Raw genomic sequence first — 15779 nt, forward strand, 5'->3', positions numbered from 1 at the left:
AGCCAGGACGTGGAGGGGGACCACTGGCATGCAACAGCTTTGCAGTGTTTTCCTGATGGGTTTTCCATGGTTCCTGCAGAGAGACCTCATGATGGGAGTTCAGCTGGTCCTTGGCATGAGGGGACAACCCACCCCCCCACTACACCCACCCTTGTCACAGGTGTGGGGGGCTCTGCTGAGCCCCTTCCTACAGACAATCCCTACTCCCTCAAATACCCCAGGCCCCTGTTTCCTCCAGCCCTTCACCCTCTGTCCCACAGGGCACCATCTCGCCATGCGCAGCTCCAGGGACAGTCTGCCTGGTCCATCTGTAGTGGCACAGTGTCCAGCCCTCCTGCCAGACCCCAGCACGGCAGAACCGCCTGCTGCCACGCCGCTGGCACTGCCGTGATGAAAATCAGTGAGTGGGAGAGATCCTGGTGCTGCAGAGGGCAAGGGTAAGGCAAGTGCTCAGGGAAGGGCACAGCCGGGGGCCAGTGCGACAACCCCAGCCCGGCAAGGTGCCCCCAAAAGTCTCCTGCCAGCCCTGACCTTGAGCGGAGCTGCAAATAAACAAGCAAATAAACAGACTGGGGTCTGCAGAGCAGAGGAATACACAGAGCCTGTCTGTAGCTGTGCCTAGAGCCCCACTGTGGGCAGCCGGGACCCCCACAACCCCTGCCATAGCCAGCCATGTGCTCCCGGCTGGGGCTTTGGCAGACCCCGCAAGAGGACCTGGAGAGGAGATTTGGCGGGGTCTGGGAGGGTCAGAGGGGCAGTGCAAGTCCTCCTGGGCACACACTGCATCCCCCGGGCTGCAGCCCATCCCTGCGACCATCCCTGTGCTCGGCAAGAACAGGGGCAAGAACAGGGCCTGTGCTGCCTGGTGCTGGACGTGGTCCCAGGAGTAACGGGGACCCTCACACAGCTCGGTAGTGTCGAGTGCCGGGAGCCGGGAGGGGCTGAGGCCAAAGCTCCAGCAGTGACGGGGTTGGTGCGGGGCCGAGCGGCCCCTCGCCCGCGACAGACAGCGGCCCTGCGCCGGGGCTGCGCCAGGGCTGCAGCGGGACGGGGCACAGCGCGGCACGGACTGGACCGGACCGGACCGGCTCGGCTCGGCACGACAGGGCTCGCTTTGGCTCAGCTGGGCTCGCTTCGGCTCGGCTGGGCTCGGCCCTGGGCGAACGGCTCCTGCGGCCCCGGAGAAGGGCCCGGGCGGCCACTTCAGCACCGAGGACAGTGGCGGCGGCCCCCGGGGGCGGGGGGGCGGCAGGGAGCGGGGGGCGGTAGCGGAGAAGGGAGCGGGGGGCGGCTGCCCGGGATGGGGAGGCGGCTGCCGGAGATGGGGGGGCGGCAGAGGAGAGGAATAGGGGGGAGGGCAGCGGGGGTGAGAGAGGCGATATGGAGAGATGGGGGGCGGCAGCCGGAGATGGGGGGCGGCAGCAGGGAGGGCTGGGGGAGCTGCAGCGGAGATGCGGGAGGCAGGGGTGGGAGGCCGGCAGTTGGGTGCGGGAACCCTTGCGGGGGTCCCGGGCGAGTGGGAGCGGGACTGGTGCGGCGACTGGCGGGAGCTGTCCAGGAAGCGGCGGGGCCAGCCCCACAGGGTCGCTCAGAGCTTAGCAAGCAGTCCCCGCCCGGGAGGAAGCTCCTCGGTGAGCCCCGCACGGCTCGGCCGCACCGCCGCTTCCCGAAGCTGCCGCAGCGGCGGGAGTGCGGCCGGGGCTGCGCGAAGGCGCCGGGAGCGGGAGCAGCCCCGCACCGCCCGCCGCAGCCCCGCGGGGCCGAGAGCCACCGTCACGGCCGGTGTCGGTACCGGTGCCTCCCGCTCGCCCCGCGGCAGGGCACCCCCGGCCCCCGCTGCCCCGGCTCCGCACCGCTTCTTCCCCGCGCCAGCGCCGGCCCCGGGCCGCCCCGCTGTCCCGCTCGTCGGTGCCGGTGCCGGTGCCTCACCTTGACTGGCGCCGCCGTCGCCGTCCTCGCAGTCGGTCAGGTTGTTCAGCATGGCGCCGGTGCCACGGCCGCTCGCTGCCGCCGGAGCTGGAGCTCTCGCTCCGCAGCAGCCGCGTCCCCGCGCCGCCCCCCGCGCCGGTGGGAGGGGGCTGCAGTGCGGAGGCGCCCGGGCTCACGGCTCACGGCTGCTGCCGGCGGAGCCCAGCCCGGCCGCCCGCTTCATCACGTATGCGGGAGGCATTGCCCCCGCCGCGGCGGGGAGGGGGGGCGCGGCGGCGCGGGGGGGCACAAAGACGAGCGAGCGGAGCGGGGCCGCCTCCCGGCTGCGCCAGGCGTGGGGGGGAACTAGGGCAGTGCTGCGGGCCCGGCTGGCGCGGGCGGGACGGCATGGGACGGGACGGGACGGCCCTGCAACCGCACCGACCCTGCACCCGCCCCGGCCCCGTACCCCGCCTCCAGCCCCCGCACTCCGCACCGGCCCCGCATCCGCCGCCAGCCCCCGCACCCCGCACCAGCTCCCGCACCGGACCCCGGTGCAGCCTCGGGACCTGGAACACACTCGGGGTGTACAGTGGGGCAGAACCTGTGCCTGCGGGACCGATGCATCAGAGGTGGCAGAAGCCCGGGATCAAGGCAGCCCCTATCTGCGTGGCCCCTGCCCCGCGACGGGCGGCTCCCGGGTGGGCAGCACCACGTCATCCAGGGGACTCCTCTGCGGGCATCAGGGCCCTGTCCGTGGATGGAGACCCCTGCCCCAGCAGCAGGGCTACCTAGGACAGCCGGGGAGGTGGGGGACATCCGGACCACCCCACAGCGTGGCTGGGAGGACAGCAGAGGTGATAGATCCTGCTCTGCCCGGCTGACCTGCAGCATAGGGAACACTGCCTGCAGAGGGGAGCAGGCTTCATGTGACCTCCCCTGGTAACCAGGGGGCCAATCACACCCACAACAACCTTCTCAAACCCGGAAAAGGGCTGCAATGGGGCCAAACCCCCCAGATCCTGTGGCATCTACGCCGGTCCCAGCTCTTGCAGCTGTCACCCACAGGACCAGGGGCACAGGTCACTCTTGAGCTGCGATTGTAGAGGGACCCTCCAGAGCTGCTTGAAGACCCCTGTTTTCTCATGCACTTAATCCGGGAGGATCCCCCAGCTTGAGCTGGCTGCAGCTCCCGGCATCTCCTCCGGCACAGGCTGAGATCATGACAGCCCGCTGGCCTCTGTTACTTCTTGACGGCTGTAATTAATTGTTTACTTTCTCCTGGTGCGGAGCCAGCTGCTCCGCAGCGCGGATGCTCCCCGGCCTGACCTCGCGGCCAGGAGAGAGGCTCAGACCCTCACCCCAGCCCGGCAGGCAGCATTAATCCCTGCCCTATGGCTGCAGCCAGGACCCTGGGACCTGGCATCTCCGGGGAGCTGCAGCAGCACAGCCCCAGCTCTGTGGCAAGTGATACAGGAGGGCTGCAACGAGGACGGGCAGCTCAGGGTGGGCAGCTCAGAGTGGGCACCCCCTGCCCAGGACTTTGTGTGGCAGTCACCACATGGGGCTACCCCTGTCCAGCCTCAGCAGCACCAACCCCTCACACCTGCATCCCTCAGCCCTGAGCAGGAGCCAGCGCTGGAGCAAGGGGCTGGCCCACTCCCAAGGGCTGGGACTGGAAGGAAGGTGCTGCAGACAGGATGTAGTGGACAAAACCACCATCCTATGTGGGCCTGAGGGGTTAGAGGGCATCCCCAACCCCCCCTCCAAGGAGGCAGTGGCTGGCCAAAAGGGCAGCAGGCCAGGGTCCAGCCAGTCATGGTGAGGACCAAGTACCAGAGGGTGTTTTTTTGCAGGAGGCCACAGTGCGTGGGCTCGGCACAAGAGGGATTTTCCTACTAAAACAGATGCGGGGGAGGGAGCACGTGAAAGACCACTAATCCCCTAATCCCTGGATTATGGCTCCATTTCAGGGGTTGGGATTTGACGGCAGCACAGGGGGCTACGCTATCAAGACTGCATTGGTTTAGCCGTGCGCAGGGTCCCACCAGCATGTGGGGACAAACTGAGAGTGTCTCTGAAGCAGAGGAGACCAAGGGGCTTGATCCCCCATCAGAGTACTGACCTTAAACCTGGCCCAAATACCTATGACTGGGGGATCTGGTGCAGTGTGTGGAGAGAGGTCTGGTATGGCTTGGGCATCATCCATGCCCTTGCATTGCTTGCAGTCGTGCTGCAGGCAGCACAAGGGCATGGGGAAAGAGGAAGACAGATGCTTTTCCCCAGCCATGGAGTGGGGGATCAACTGCAAGTGGCCCCTGAGCCCGAGTAGCAGGCAGGATCCTGGCATCAGGCCAGGCAGAGCATCAGTGCCCCACTTAACTGCAAGATGCTGCCCAGGAATGACGACGGAGAGCGGCCAAGCCAAGAAGCATCTCTGCAAAGTGTCCTGTACCCCTGCAAAGACTCCCAAGAATGTCTCAAACCCCTCTGCAGAGAGCCTGGGTGGGGAGAATCATTCTCACACACATTCCCAGGGCTGGATTCCTGGCCACGGGCCACACAGCCCTTGCCTGTCCTATTACCAGCAGCGGTCAAACCTCCCAGGAGCAAGACACGTGCTGGAGTCACTGGAAGCCTCCTGAGGGCAGGGAGCGAGCAGCCTGGCAGTGTGCCGCCCGGGCAGTGAGGGCTGTGCTGTGGAGGTGCTGGTCAGCACATTGCACGGCCTGCTGTGATCCCTGGGCACTGCCAACAGTCTGCCCATCCACATCCTGACAGCATGGGACATCCTGCAGTGAGGGCTTGAGGACAAGCAGCTCCCAGGGAAGAGATTTGGGGGCAGGAGAGACCCTAAGACAATGGAGGTGCAGCAGGGCAGAAGGGCAGTGATGCCAGACAAATGTTGTAGTGGGGGGTTTGCATCACAGTGTGCCCTCACCAGGCTGTCCTGACAGCCCCATGAGCCAAGAGGCAACATGTCCTGCAGCACCTTGGCAAGGGGGAGTGCTCTTGTTCATCTCCATCCAGACAGGTCAGGGCTCTGCCACCAGCATGGGGCAAAAGCAGAGCCCAGAACTGACACGGGCACCAGCTGGGACTTGACACCAGTTGCAGCAGCAGGACAGGACACGGAGGGAAGTACAGTGTCCTGTGGGGCTGGGAAGGGAACCACGGGAGCCACTGCAGCTGCCTGAGGCTGAGAGCAGAAGGGCAGCAGTGGGGCAGGGCTGGAAGAGGCCATGGGACAAGGCTGTGAGCTCCTGCGTCATACAAGCCAGCACAGTGTGCAGCTGGTGCAGCGTCCCCAGCTGCCCTTGCCCAGATGTCTTGCCAGCAGCAGGGCCACAGCAGTGGGCAGCTGGGCAGCCTGGCAGCAGAAGCAGCCTCCTTCCACCAGGCCCTGCTCCTGGCGACACAGCTGAGGAGCCCCCAAGCAGTCCTGTGCCAGCTCCAGTACTCTGGGCATTCCAGGCAGTCACTGCCAAGCCAGGGCCAGAGGGTCCAGTGATGGCCGAGGAGCAGCTGCACGGCCACTTGCCAGCCAGTGCCAGAAGGGTTTGGGTGCAGGATCAGCTGATGAGGCACTGGAGTATCCCGTGTTCCACACAGCAAGCCACACTCAGTCCCACAGCCTGTGCGAGGAACTCCACTCTGGCACCCCACTGAAACACCTGTAGTGTGTTCAGTGGCATGGAGACTCCTTGGGAAAGCTACTGCAGGCAGCAGGGAAGGCTTCGGGTGCTACAGCCCCCTGACAGCAACCCACCCCCCGGCAGCATCCCAACCCCCATATCATCAGCCTCTACCTGCTGCAGACCCTTGGCTCTTCTAATGATAGCCCAAGGGCACCCAGTCTGCCACAAACCTGAGTGTCTGCAAGGGGGCTGGAGGAGCTAGGGGGGCTGGGGGAGCCTCCTCAGCAGCCCCTGTCCCTCACCCCTCTGTGCACGGTGCCCCAAGTGGAGCCCCTGTCCCCTCCCCTGTGTCCTGGTCCCTCTCAGCAGGGGCCCTGCATGGGGGTGCAGCCAGGGCTGCTGGGGTCCCTGCTCTACCCAAGCTCCCCTCAGGGCCCCACCTCCCACCTGGGGCCAGTCTCACACAGCTGAGCCAGACAGACAGAGCCCTGTCCACGGTTCATGGCCCACAGCCCCATGACCCCAGGGCCCCCAGGGGGGCGAGAGCTGCTGAACCCCCTCAGCACCGAGAGTCACGGCAAGGGTGACACCGGGACCGGTTTCCGTGGCAACCAAAGAGGCTCCTGAACTGGTTGGTTGCCATGGCTACTGCCGCCGAGCCCGGCCCCTCGGGACACAGAGCGGCTCCGTTAGGGATGCCCCGGTGCCCTCTCGGGCCAGGGCGGCTGCCCCACGGACACGCACCGGGCACGGGGGCAGCAGCCCCAGGTGCAGCCCGGGGAAAGACCACCCCCACGGTGGGCGCCAGGTGGGCACATCGATCTCCGGTCCCGCGGGTCCGGCCGCCGTGCGCTGGCGGTGGGAGCGGGTCCCCGCGGGCACCGGCACCGGCGAGCCCCGGGGGCGGGGCGGGGCTGCGGGGGCGGGGCCCGGAGGGACACACCCCCACCGGAGCCGCTCTGTCCCGTTATCGCCCCCTGGCGGCCCCGCGCAGCCCGGTCCGCCCCCGCCGCCGTCCGCCAGGACCCCGCACGGACCCCGCACAGACCCCGCATAGACCCGCCGCCGCCCGCACGGATTCCATTTCCTGTGCCAAGCCCTGGATCCGGCCGTACTCCATCAGTGACCTGGCCCCGAGGACCCCGCGGCGGCGCCTTGTCCGTACCCTACCCCGCCCGGCACCGGGCGGTCCCCTGCCGCCGCCGCCCTGCCCGGGGGCTGAGATCCCTTCTCAGCACCACCCGTCTTGGGCCGCTCCGGGCAGGACCTTTCCAAAGGTCGGCCCCGGGAGCCACAAGGCGCCCCGAGCACGGCGCCAGCACACGGACGAGCGGGGGCCCTCCAGCTGGCGCGGGGGTCTCTGCACCGCCCCGGCACTGGCATCACGACCGGCAGCAGCCTTCGCTCCCGCACCGCCCCGAGGTCCCCGAGATGTCCGTCACTGTGTCCCCCACGCGTGGCACTGACAAGGGGCCAGACAACACCGAGCGTTCGCCCAGGGCCGAGTCCCTCCCCGGAACACTGCTGTGCAGAGCTCCCGCCTGCCATCCGCAGCCCCTGCTAGTTCTGCAACCGCCAGCCCCATCCATCCCCCGGGGAGGCACATCCATGGTCCCAGTGCTGTGGAGAAACGGGGGGTGTGAGGAATTCCTGAACGCTGCCAACCCCCAAGTAGCCACCCTGCCACGACTGTGACCACACCAGAAGACAGGGCACCTCCAGCAGGACCAGCCACTGGCTGTCCTCTGGGAGGGCACAAGGTCACAGCTCAGCCAGAAGGATGTGTTCCTTGCTCCCACCGCAGCCACTCAGCATGCCCACCCAGCTTGCCCACACCAGCTCCCCACAGACCCCCACCAGCAGACTGGCTGCCAAACCAAGGAGCTGTTCCTGGAAGGCCCCAGGATTCAGCCACAGCCCTGGCTCATCACGGCCCGCTCCACCCCAACACAGCTCACAGGCCAGGCCCAGTTGGCCCAGCTGCCAAAGAGTGACAAGTGGCCCTGTATCCCCTTGCCTCTGGCTGCAGCCCTACATCACCCACGACAGCGTGATCCTAGACAGGGCCCCAAAGGCCAGAGCCCACTGATGGAGGCACAGCCCAGCCCGGGTGTCCTGGTGTCCGTCCGGCTGCTCGCGCCTCCCACCCGCGCCCTTCGCTGAGGGTGCAAGGTCACAGCTCCAGCAGCACAGCTCTGGTGCTGCCGTCGGCCGGTTTTCTGGGATCGATACGGCTCTGGTGACAGCAAAGCCCCACCACCACGTCCCCAGGGCACCTCGAGGTGATGGCTGCCGGCTCCAATGCCTGTGCCTATGGCAGCCCGGTGGGCACTGCTGCATCCAAAGGCTGGCCACAGCTTACCCACCTCACACCCTGGCCTGTCTGGGCAGCAGTCACCCTCGACCATGGCTCCCTGGGGAGCAGTATGTGACCCCGCACCCACTGCCGACCCACAGCCATAACCCCGCTCCATCCCGCTGCTGGTCCGGCAGCAGCAGGGCCTCGCTCCAACAGCCCCCGGTGAAGGGATGGAACAGGGGAGCTCCCTGAGGAGCGGAGGTGGCCGCGGGAAAGAGTCTGGGACGAGGGGTCCTGTCCGGGCAGCTGAGCCCCACTCCCTGCTCTCCACCTCCCATCTCCCAGATCCCGCAGCTCCGCGCCATCTCTACTCCGGGGGTCTGCACTGCCTCCGAGGGGCCAGACCGACCGCACCCCCACGGTGCCCCGACGCCCTGGCCCTTCCCGCGGACCCTCCCCGCGAACCCTGTCCTGCCCCGCGGATCCTCGTCGCGCATCGTGTTCCGCCTCCGGAGCCTCCCCGGGCCCCCCTGCCCCCGGCGCTCACCCCCGCCGCCGGTGACGGTGAACCGCCCGCTCATGGCCCCGTCGTCGCCACAAGTGGCTCCGGCCCCGGCGGTGGCTGAGCGCGGCCCCGCCGGGCGCTGACCGGGGTCCTAGTGCCCGCGGCACCGCCCGCCGCGCCGCCCCCGCGGCCGCAGGGCTGGCTCCAGTCCGAGCGGATCGGCTCGGCCCCGCTCCGCTCCGCTTGGTTCGGTCCCGTTCTGCCCGGCTCGATTCGACGGGACGGGACCGCTCCGACACGCCCGGTCCGTCCCACAGCCGCCGCCGAACTGGGGGTGCTGCGACCGTGCCCCAATGGGACGGGAGGGGGCAGCGCTCTGCCCCCGCCCTGTCCGGAGCCGCGGCCGCTAATTACAGCTAATTACAGCCCCGGAGCTGCGGCTGCCCCACCCTGCCGCGGACCCGGGCACCCTCGGGCTGCGCTCTGCGGCCGCGCAGGGACAGAGCGGAGCCGGGGGAATCTACGGGGCCGCCTCGCGGCGGGGTCTCAGCTGCAGTGGGCAGTCCGGTCACACAGTGTGTGCCGGCCACATGCGGTGACAACCGCCCGCTCCTCATCTCGGTGCAAAGGTGGAGCGCAGGGGAGGGCAGTGGGTGGGGGATTATGCGGGGCCAGGGCTTGAGAGGTCAGGGGAGTCGGGGCGGGGGATGCCACGCCTGGCGTAGGGCTGGTGGTGGACAATGTCGGGACCGAGGGACATCCTTTCTCGTTGGACCCAGTGTCCCTGAGGGATCGAGAGTCCTTAGCAAAGGGAGATTTGGTGACAGCCCCCTCTCCCCCCCCCCCCAGTGCCCCCTTGCCCACTGGTGCTGGGGGACGATGATGCCCTCAGCACATAGAGGTTCTCCAAGCCATGGTCCCTATAGCTGATAAAACACTTGAGACTATGTCCAAAGAACTGTCTTTATTACAAATCGGCAGGCAATTGGCAGAGGGGGTGGTTGGCAGAGTGGGCAGTGGGCAGGAGTAGGCAAAACCCTATGTTCCACCCTGGTGTGTCCCCAGGTGCCAGCTCCCAGTGGGGCTCAGCCTGACCTGACATAACTGGCTCAAGAAAAAGAAAAAATTGTCTCGAATCCATGTGCACCAGACAAACGCCTCTGTGCAGTGGAGCTGGCACTGGCAGGAGTGGCACAATTCCAGCTGTGGTAAGAGTCTTTCTCCCCAGCTGGGGCTCCCCAAGTTGGGCAGCTCCCACGGGGTGACCCCAGGACCCCCCTGCCCCTTTCTTCCAGAAAGATAGTGACCTCATTTGGGGCTACCTACAGCCACAAGTCTCCCAGGGGTCAGCCTATGAGACAGGAGCCCACAGGCTGGGAGCAGCAGGCAGGGAGCAGCACTGGCAGAGCCGGTGACTGGTCAGGCCTTCAGTGCTGGGGACACTGCAGGATGTCATACTTGACGTAGCCCACCCGGTCCACCTGGTTGCGCGGTGTCATCCTCCAGTAGAAGCTGCCCCGGCAGAAGTGGTATTTGCCTGGGCAAGGAGGGGGACAGAGGGAATGGAGGGTCACCAGGAGTTTGGCCATACAAAGACCCATCCCAGTGGCTGCCCAAGCAGCACAGGTACATAGCACCCTGCACCTCGCTGGCACCCTGCCAGCTCCACCACAAGGACCCTCCAGGGTTGATGGCATGCTCTGTCCTCGGGCCATCCCCACACACCTGAGCATCCTGAGCCAAAAACTGGAGCAATGCCATGAGGCAGCCCAGGCCTGAACACAGCACCCACCCGCCAGGTTCCACTCACCTTGGTAGAGGAACACATTGCGTGCATCCAGGGGCACACCGGTGAAGATGTCGTCGGTGGCGCGGGGGTAGCCCTTGTCCACCCTCTGAACCTTCACGTCCAGCCTGTGGGAGAGCAGAGCCGTGCTCAGGGCTGCTGGGAACCCCTTCCCAGTCCCTTGCCAGGGGCTCAGGCAGGCGCTGCTGCTCTCCAGTCCTGCTCACCTCCAGTAGCTCTCCCCGCTGAAGAGCAGCACTTTGCCGCGGCCCCGCTGCAGGGCCCCCGAGAGGCGGCCGGCTTCCTTCCCTATGCCCAACTTCTCGATCCCCCGGGGGCCCAGCACACTCTTCCCAGAAAACACCCAGAACTGCCGACCTGCAGTGGGAGATAGTGAGGTTGTCAGGCAGCCCTGAGAGCTCCCAGGTTTCACCAGGCTCCTCCCACTGCCCGTGGGACTGAGCTCACCAGCAAAGAAGAAGACCCTCTTGGTGAGCAAATCCTGGAAAACAGCATCGATGGTGTCTGGGAGGCCAGGCCAGGTATCAGCAACAGAGAAGGCGCCCTGGATGCCCGACTTCCAGAAGGATGAGTAAGTCCAGTATTTTCTGGTGGGGAATATGAGCTGTCCTGATCACCTCAGCCTGCCACAACCCATGCCCCCCACATCCCTGTGTCCCCCCACATCCCACGTCACCAGGGAGAGAGGTGCCAGATGCTGCCACTCACCCATCCTTGAAGAAGTACAGCTCCCCATTGATCTCCGTGATAGCATCAAAATTCCTCTCCATGCAGGCATCCCGGCTGGGGTCCACAGGAATGGGTCCAACTGTGGGCTCTGGTGTCGTCTCCTCCTCCTCCTCCTCAGTGGTGGAGGTGCTGCCAGCCTCTGTGGGCATAGGCTGGGGCTCCTCAGTGGGCACGGGTTGGGGCTCCTCAGTGGGCACAGGCTGGGGCTCCTCAGTGGGAGCAGGTGCAGGTGCAGTGGGTTTAGGGCCAGAGCCATGACCTGAGTGAATACAGGGGAGGGGATGAGGCTGAAATGAGCTTAGTGCTGCAGGACACCCAATGCACCCAGCTGCAGTGTAGCTGCTCACCATAGAGGTACTGGATGCCCTGGACATCATCGGGGTGCAGCTGGAAATCCTGGATGTAACTGTACATGGGGTACATCAGGGCTTCACGCACACTGGAGTGGTCCAGCCCCAGTGAGTGCCCAAACTCATGGGCAGCCACCAAGAAGATGCTGTAACCTGTGAGAAAACATTTACATAAGTGCCCAATGGGCCACAATAGGGCAGGACACACCATCCAGAAACTGTGGTGTGACAATATGGCACGGGCCTGGGAGGCACAAGGGGGGCGTGGCAGAGGGGTCAGTACCTCTGTCAGGGCAGAAGCCCCACTTCTTGTCGGTGTCATAGTTGCTGGTGGTGGCGCACCAGAGCTTGCCATCCTGCCGACCCTGGCTGGTGCAGGCGTTGTATGACTGCCCCAGGAAGGTGAAGGGAAAGACACACGGGTCCCCCTGGGAGTTGCCACCGATCACCGCCGTGTCTGCAGCAAAGTGTCAGTGAGGCTGTCCCTGGCCTCTGGCTGCACTCGCCAGAACCCAGGACAGCACTGAGATCCCTCATGTGCCCCCTCCCCTGCATGCCCCCCTCCTTGCTGGCACCTTGGTTGGGGCAGAAGCCATATTTCTTGTCCTGGTCAAAGCTGGAGGTGGTGGCACACCAGCGGTAGCCGTCGGAGCGCCCATCTGTGGTACAGGTATCGTAGGACGTACCATCAAAGACAAAGGGGAAGACGCAGGGGGCTCCATCGCTGTTGCCACCATTGGTGTAGAGGACTGTGGAATGAGGCAGAGTGAGGAGGGTCCCAGGCATGGTGGGGTGGACAGGGGTTATGGTCATATGGTCACCATACTCACGCTCGCTGGGGCAGAAGCCGTATTTCTTGTCCCGGTCGTAGCTGGAGGTGGTGGCACACCAGGGCAGCCCATCCTTGCGCCCCTCCGTGGTGCACCGGGAGTAGGAGCGGCCCTCGAAGATGAAGGGGAAGTGGCATTCAGCTCCATTGGCATTCCCGTGGCGGGTCTTCACCACTGCTCAGAGAGGGGTGGCTCAATGCTGCGGATGGGGCTGGCACCATCAGACCCCCCCAATCCACCACACCCTGCCCTTACCTAGGCCAGTTCCCAGTGTCCAGAACTCATCATCATCAAAGTGGGCATCACCCTGGATGCCCTGGCCTGGGGGAAAAGCATGGGCCAGGAGCCCGTCCTTGCCGTCGAAGGGGTACCCATCCCCATGCTCTGTAGGGAAAAATACCCTCAGCTGGACATGCCAGAACAGCCCTCACATCCCCAGACACCCCAGCCCTGCACACATCCTGCACTTGTGGGGGCAGGAGGACTCTGCATATAGCCCAAGGAGGCATGGAGTGATAATCCCACAGGCAGGGTGTGTCACCAGGCCCTTCCTCACTCCCTGCCTGCCCAAAGGACATCACCTTGGCTGCCAAACATGATCATGATGTCTGCTTCGCCGCTGTATATCTGGGTGAAGGTGAGAGGGGTCACATCGCTCCACACTTGGAACGCCCGTCTGAAGGCGTCATCAATCACAGCACGGTCCAGGTCGGGGGAGTAGTTTATCACCCTGCCAGGGAGGCAGAGGGTCAGTGCTGCCAGGTCCCCTCCTCATGCAGGGCTAACCTAACCCTGTTCTGGGAAGGAGCAGACCCCCACTCCCAGAGGTGACAGTAGTTACCACCACCCTTGACCTCACCCAGAGCTCAGGTGCTCTGCTGGGTGAGCAGATCGGGGAGCAGATGCTGCTGCCATCCCAGTTTGGCCCTGGCAGCACTGGAACCCATCTGTACAGGCAGCACCAAACCTGGACAAGGGCTGAGCAGAGGCTGCCAGCCTCCTGGTCCCTCAGGCTCTCTATTCTCCTGGGACCATCACCCTGGGGACGCAAGCGTTCATCTAAGGAGCAGACTCACCGGTAAGTCAGGTCCATGTGGTCCCACTTGAGGTCCCCCTCAAAGGTAAGGAAGGTTCCCACGTCAGGGACACCACAGCGGGGGGCTCGCATGGCCTCCAGGGTGGCAGCATCCAGCTCTCCCGTCTCCTCCAGGCCCAGCTGCTTCTGCATCTTGAGCAGTGCCTTGCCCAGGGACAGGTGCCTGCCACCAATCTTATCCTCTGCCTCCGTGGTGTAGCCGAACCTCTGCAGGTAGCGCTGTGGAGGAAAGGCAGCCACAGGGGTGAGGGAGGCAGGAGGGGGCTCCAGCAGCCCCAGGCACCCATCCCAGCCTGGGTGCCTCCCTGAGCTCCAGGAGACTGGCTGCTCTCAAGCCGTGCCTGCAGCCCCTCACAGTCAGCCTGGGTGCCCCTCGGGCACTTTGGTGCCAGGAGGGCACCTGGGGCCATGCTCCCCTCACCTCTGCCAGTTGTATATCCGGCAGAGTGCTGGTCAGGTCCCCTGGGAAGGTGACAACCGCCTGCGGCTTGCCCTGGAGAGGGGCAGCACAGCAGGACACAGCCAGCAGCCCGATGACAAGCGGGGCCAGGAGGAGTGCCATGGCTCGGCGGTGACAGGAGGGATGTGGCTGTGCTGGTCCCCGCTCTCTGCTCTGGGTGCCGCCAGGCTACCCGCTCCTATTTATGGGGTGGGAGGGCAATGAGTCACCCTCAGACCCCTCAGCGCCGACTCACGCTCCCTTCTGCCTTCCCATGCTGACGAAACACACGCTCCATTCTGCCTTAACTGTTTCATCACCTTGTTTACTAAACATGCTGCGTTCTGCAGCCATGCGGGGACAGGAAGAAGGAGAGTGGTTGGGCAGCTGCACTGGGCCACAGCACAGCCCCGAATGACCACCCTGGGGCTGCCCTGCACAGGCACTGCCCTGCTGGCCCCAAGACCATGGTAGCTGTGGGGACAGCAGGGCATCACTGGAGGCCAGACAGGTGCTCAGGACCCTGTAGCTGTGTCACCACACCAGCTTGGCTTAGCAAGGGGTGATGATGCTGGACCCAGACCTGCAAGGGCGTGGGTGGGCATGGGGCAGATGGCAATGGAGCCCCCACCTGAGCCCCAGCACCTGGAACCCACTTGCTTGGGATTTGGGAGCTTGCACCCTCACCAGGACTCCGCATCCTTCCCCACCACAGCTGCATCACCCCAGCGGGTCAGAGTGTTTCCAGCATTGGAGATGCCCATGGCTCCTCACCCCATGACCTCTAAGCCCAAATGCCAGCAGGTGAATGGCAGAGCTTCCTGGGACCAGAGGCAGTGCCTGTCCAGCAGCAGCTCTGGGCAAGGGAATGCTTCACCTGGGCCCTGGGACATCAGGGGTGCCCGATCCTTGCTGCCCTGCTCTGCAGGGTGCTGCTGACTCAGGTTCCCACCCAGCACAGCACAGACCTTGCCATGGGATGGTGTTTTCCTGCTTCTCCCAAAGTGCCGACGCTTGTGGGAACGAGAGCAGCGAAGGGGAAAGCAAACAGGGATGAGGAGCGAGGGGAAAACAGATGGCAGAGAACAAGGCGCAGCGTCAGCGGCGGGGGAGGGAGGACTAGTGCAGCCCAGAAAGGCTGCCTGAGACACAGGTCCCAGAGTGATCCCCTACCCCAGCCCTCACAAACCCCATGAGCCCATGGGGTCCTCAGCTGGCTTAATCAGGAGGATCCTCCTGTTCACCCCATTGCTGTTAGTGCCTGTCCTCCCAGCTCCCAACAGTGCCAGACTGCGGCTCAGTAGCCCCCCATCCCAGTATCCCCCCAGCTCTGGCTGAGCCAAGCCAGCAGCTCCTGGACAAGCAGGTTATGCTGACACCCAGCACACCTGGGGACAGTGAGAGGTTAGGGGTGCGCTCCCTGTGCCCTTTAAGAGGAACCCCCATGCCCAAGGGAGGGCTCATCCCTGGGGCAGCATCACCTGCCAGGTGCCCTGTGCTGGTGGGATGTGTCTCAGGACCATGGCTGGCTGGGCACAGGAAACCCACCAGCAATGTGGGGTAAGCTGGGAGGAAGAAATCGTGAGAAATCAGGGGGTTGCCTCACTCCCCCACCACAGCCCTGCAAGAGCAGCCCCCATTCCCTGGCACAGGAAATTGCTTCACAAGCAGCAGCCGTCCTGTACCCGGTGTGACAAACACATCCTGCACCCGGTGTGACATTCCCTCATAGTAGCATTCCCTCATGGTAGGACATAACCCAGGGACCCTGCAGCCCGGTTACCCTACAGCCCCCTCCCACAGGATCCAGCCTACCCCCTTGTCCCTGTGATGGCCCTGCCCTTTGCCAGGCAGGAAGCACTGGCTCTCTGTGCTGGCAGCCAAGGTAAAAAGGGCCTCTGTCAGAGTACCCTGAGAGCCCATTGAAGCTGGTGGCTCCTGAGGCATTTGGGGAGCAGGCACTGCTCCACATCCTCCACTCACCAGCCTGCCAGGACCTCAGCCCACAGCACAGAGCTGCTGTGGGAGCTGGGTGCTAAATACCCCCTGGGAGGATGAACCTGCAGGGCAGCCCCAACAAGGAGATTTCTGACTCCAGCTCTGGGATCAAAGTCAAAGTCAGATGTGGCTCTGGTCTCACTGACACTGTGGCAGATCCCTTGGCCATCCCCATGCCAT

General features: G+C 64.8%; 2 protein-coding genes across 6 annotated transcripts in view; both read right to left on the bottom strand.

The window, feature by feature from the left end:
* Positions 1 to 8538, bottom strand: part of SLC12A5 (solute carrier family 12 member 5) — a gene marked incomplete at its 5' end in the record, with an annotated part of 31294 nt that extends 22756 nt beyond the window's left edge. For 4 of the 5 annotated variants that reach the window (XR_013776297.1, XM_079321467.1, XM_079321466.1 and 1 more), the window contains one exon: positions 8393 to 8538. Coding sequence is in view for 4 of the 5 variants with exons in the window: in XM_079321467.1 (XP_079177593.1) it covers positions 8393 to 8426 (34 nt within the window). Of the gene's footprint in view, positions 1 to 1929; positions 1982 to 8392 lie in introns of those variants that run through there. The other variant, XM_079321468.1, reaches the window with a different exon arrangement.
* Positions 8539 to 9299: 761 nt separating this feature from the next.
* Positions 9300 to 13796, bottom strand: MMP9 (matrix metallopeptidase 9). The gene is made up of 13 exons (XM_079321496.1): positions 13584 to 13796; positions 13143 to 13381; positions 12648 to 12796; positions 12322 to 12450; positions 12067 to 12240; positions 11812 to 11985; positions 11520 to 11693; positions 11234 to 11389; positions 10866 to 11145; positions 10605 to 10744; positions 10364 to 10514; positions 10161 to 10264; positions 9300 to 9887 (listed from the first exon to the last, which is right to left on the bottom strand). Exons 1-13 carry the CDS (start codon positions 13722 to 13724, stop codon positions 9778 to 9780), a joined length of 2121 nt encoding a protein of 706 aa, XP_079177622.1. The 5' UTR covers positions 13725 to 13796; the 3' UTR covers positions 9300 to 9777.
* Between the last annotated feature and the right edge of the window lie 1983 nt (positions 13797 to 15779).

The sequence above is a fragment of the Erithacus rubecula genome, assembly GCF_903797595.1.
Source record: "Erithacus rubecula genome assembly, chromosome: 18".
In the NCBI taxonomy this organism is placed as follows: Eukaryota; Metazoa; Chordata; class Aves; order Passeriformes; family Muscicapidae; genus Erithacus; species Erithacus rubecula.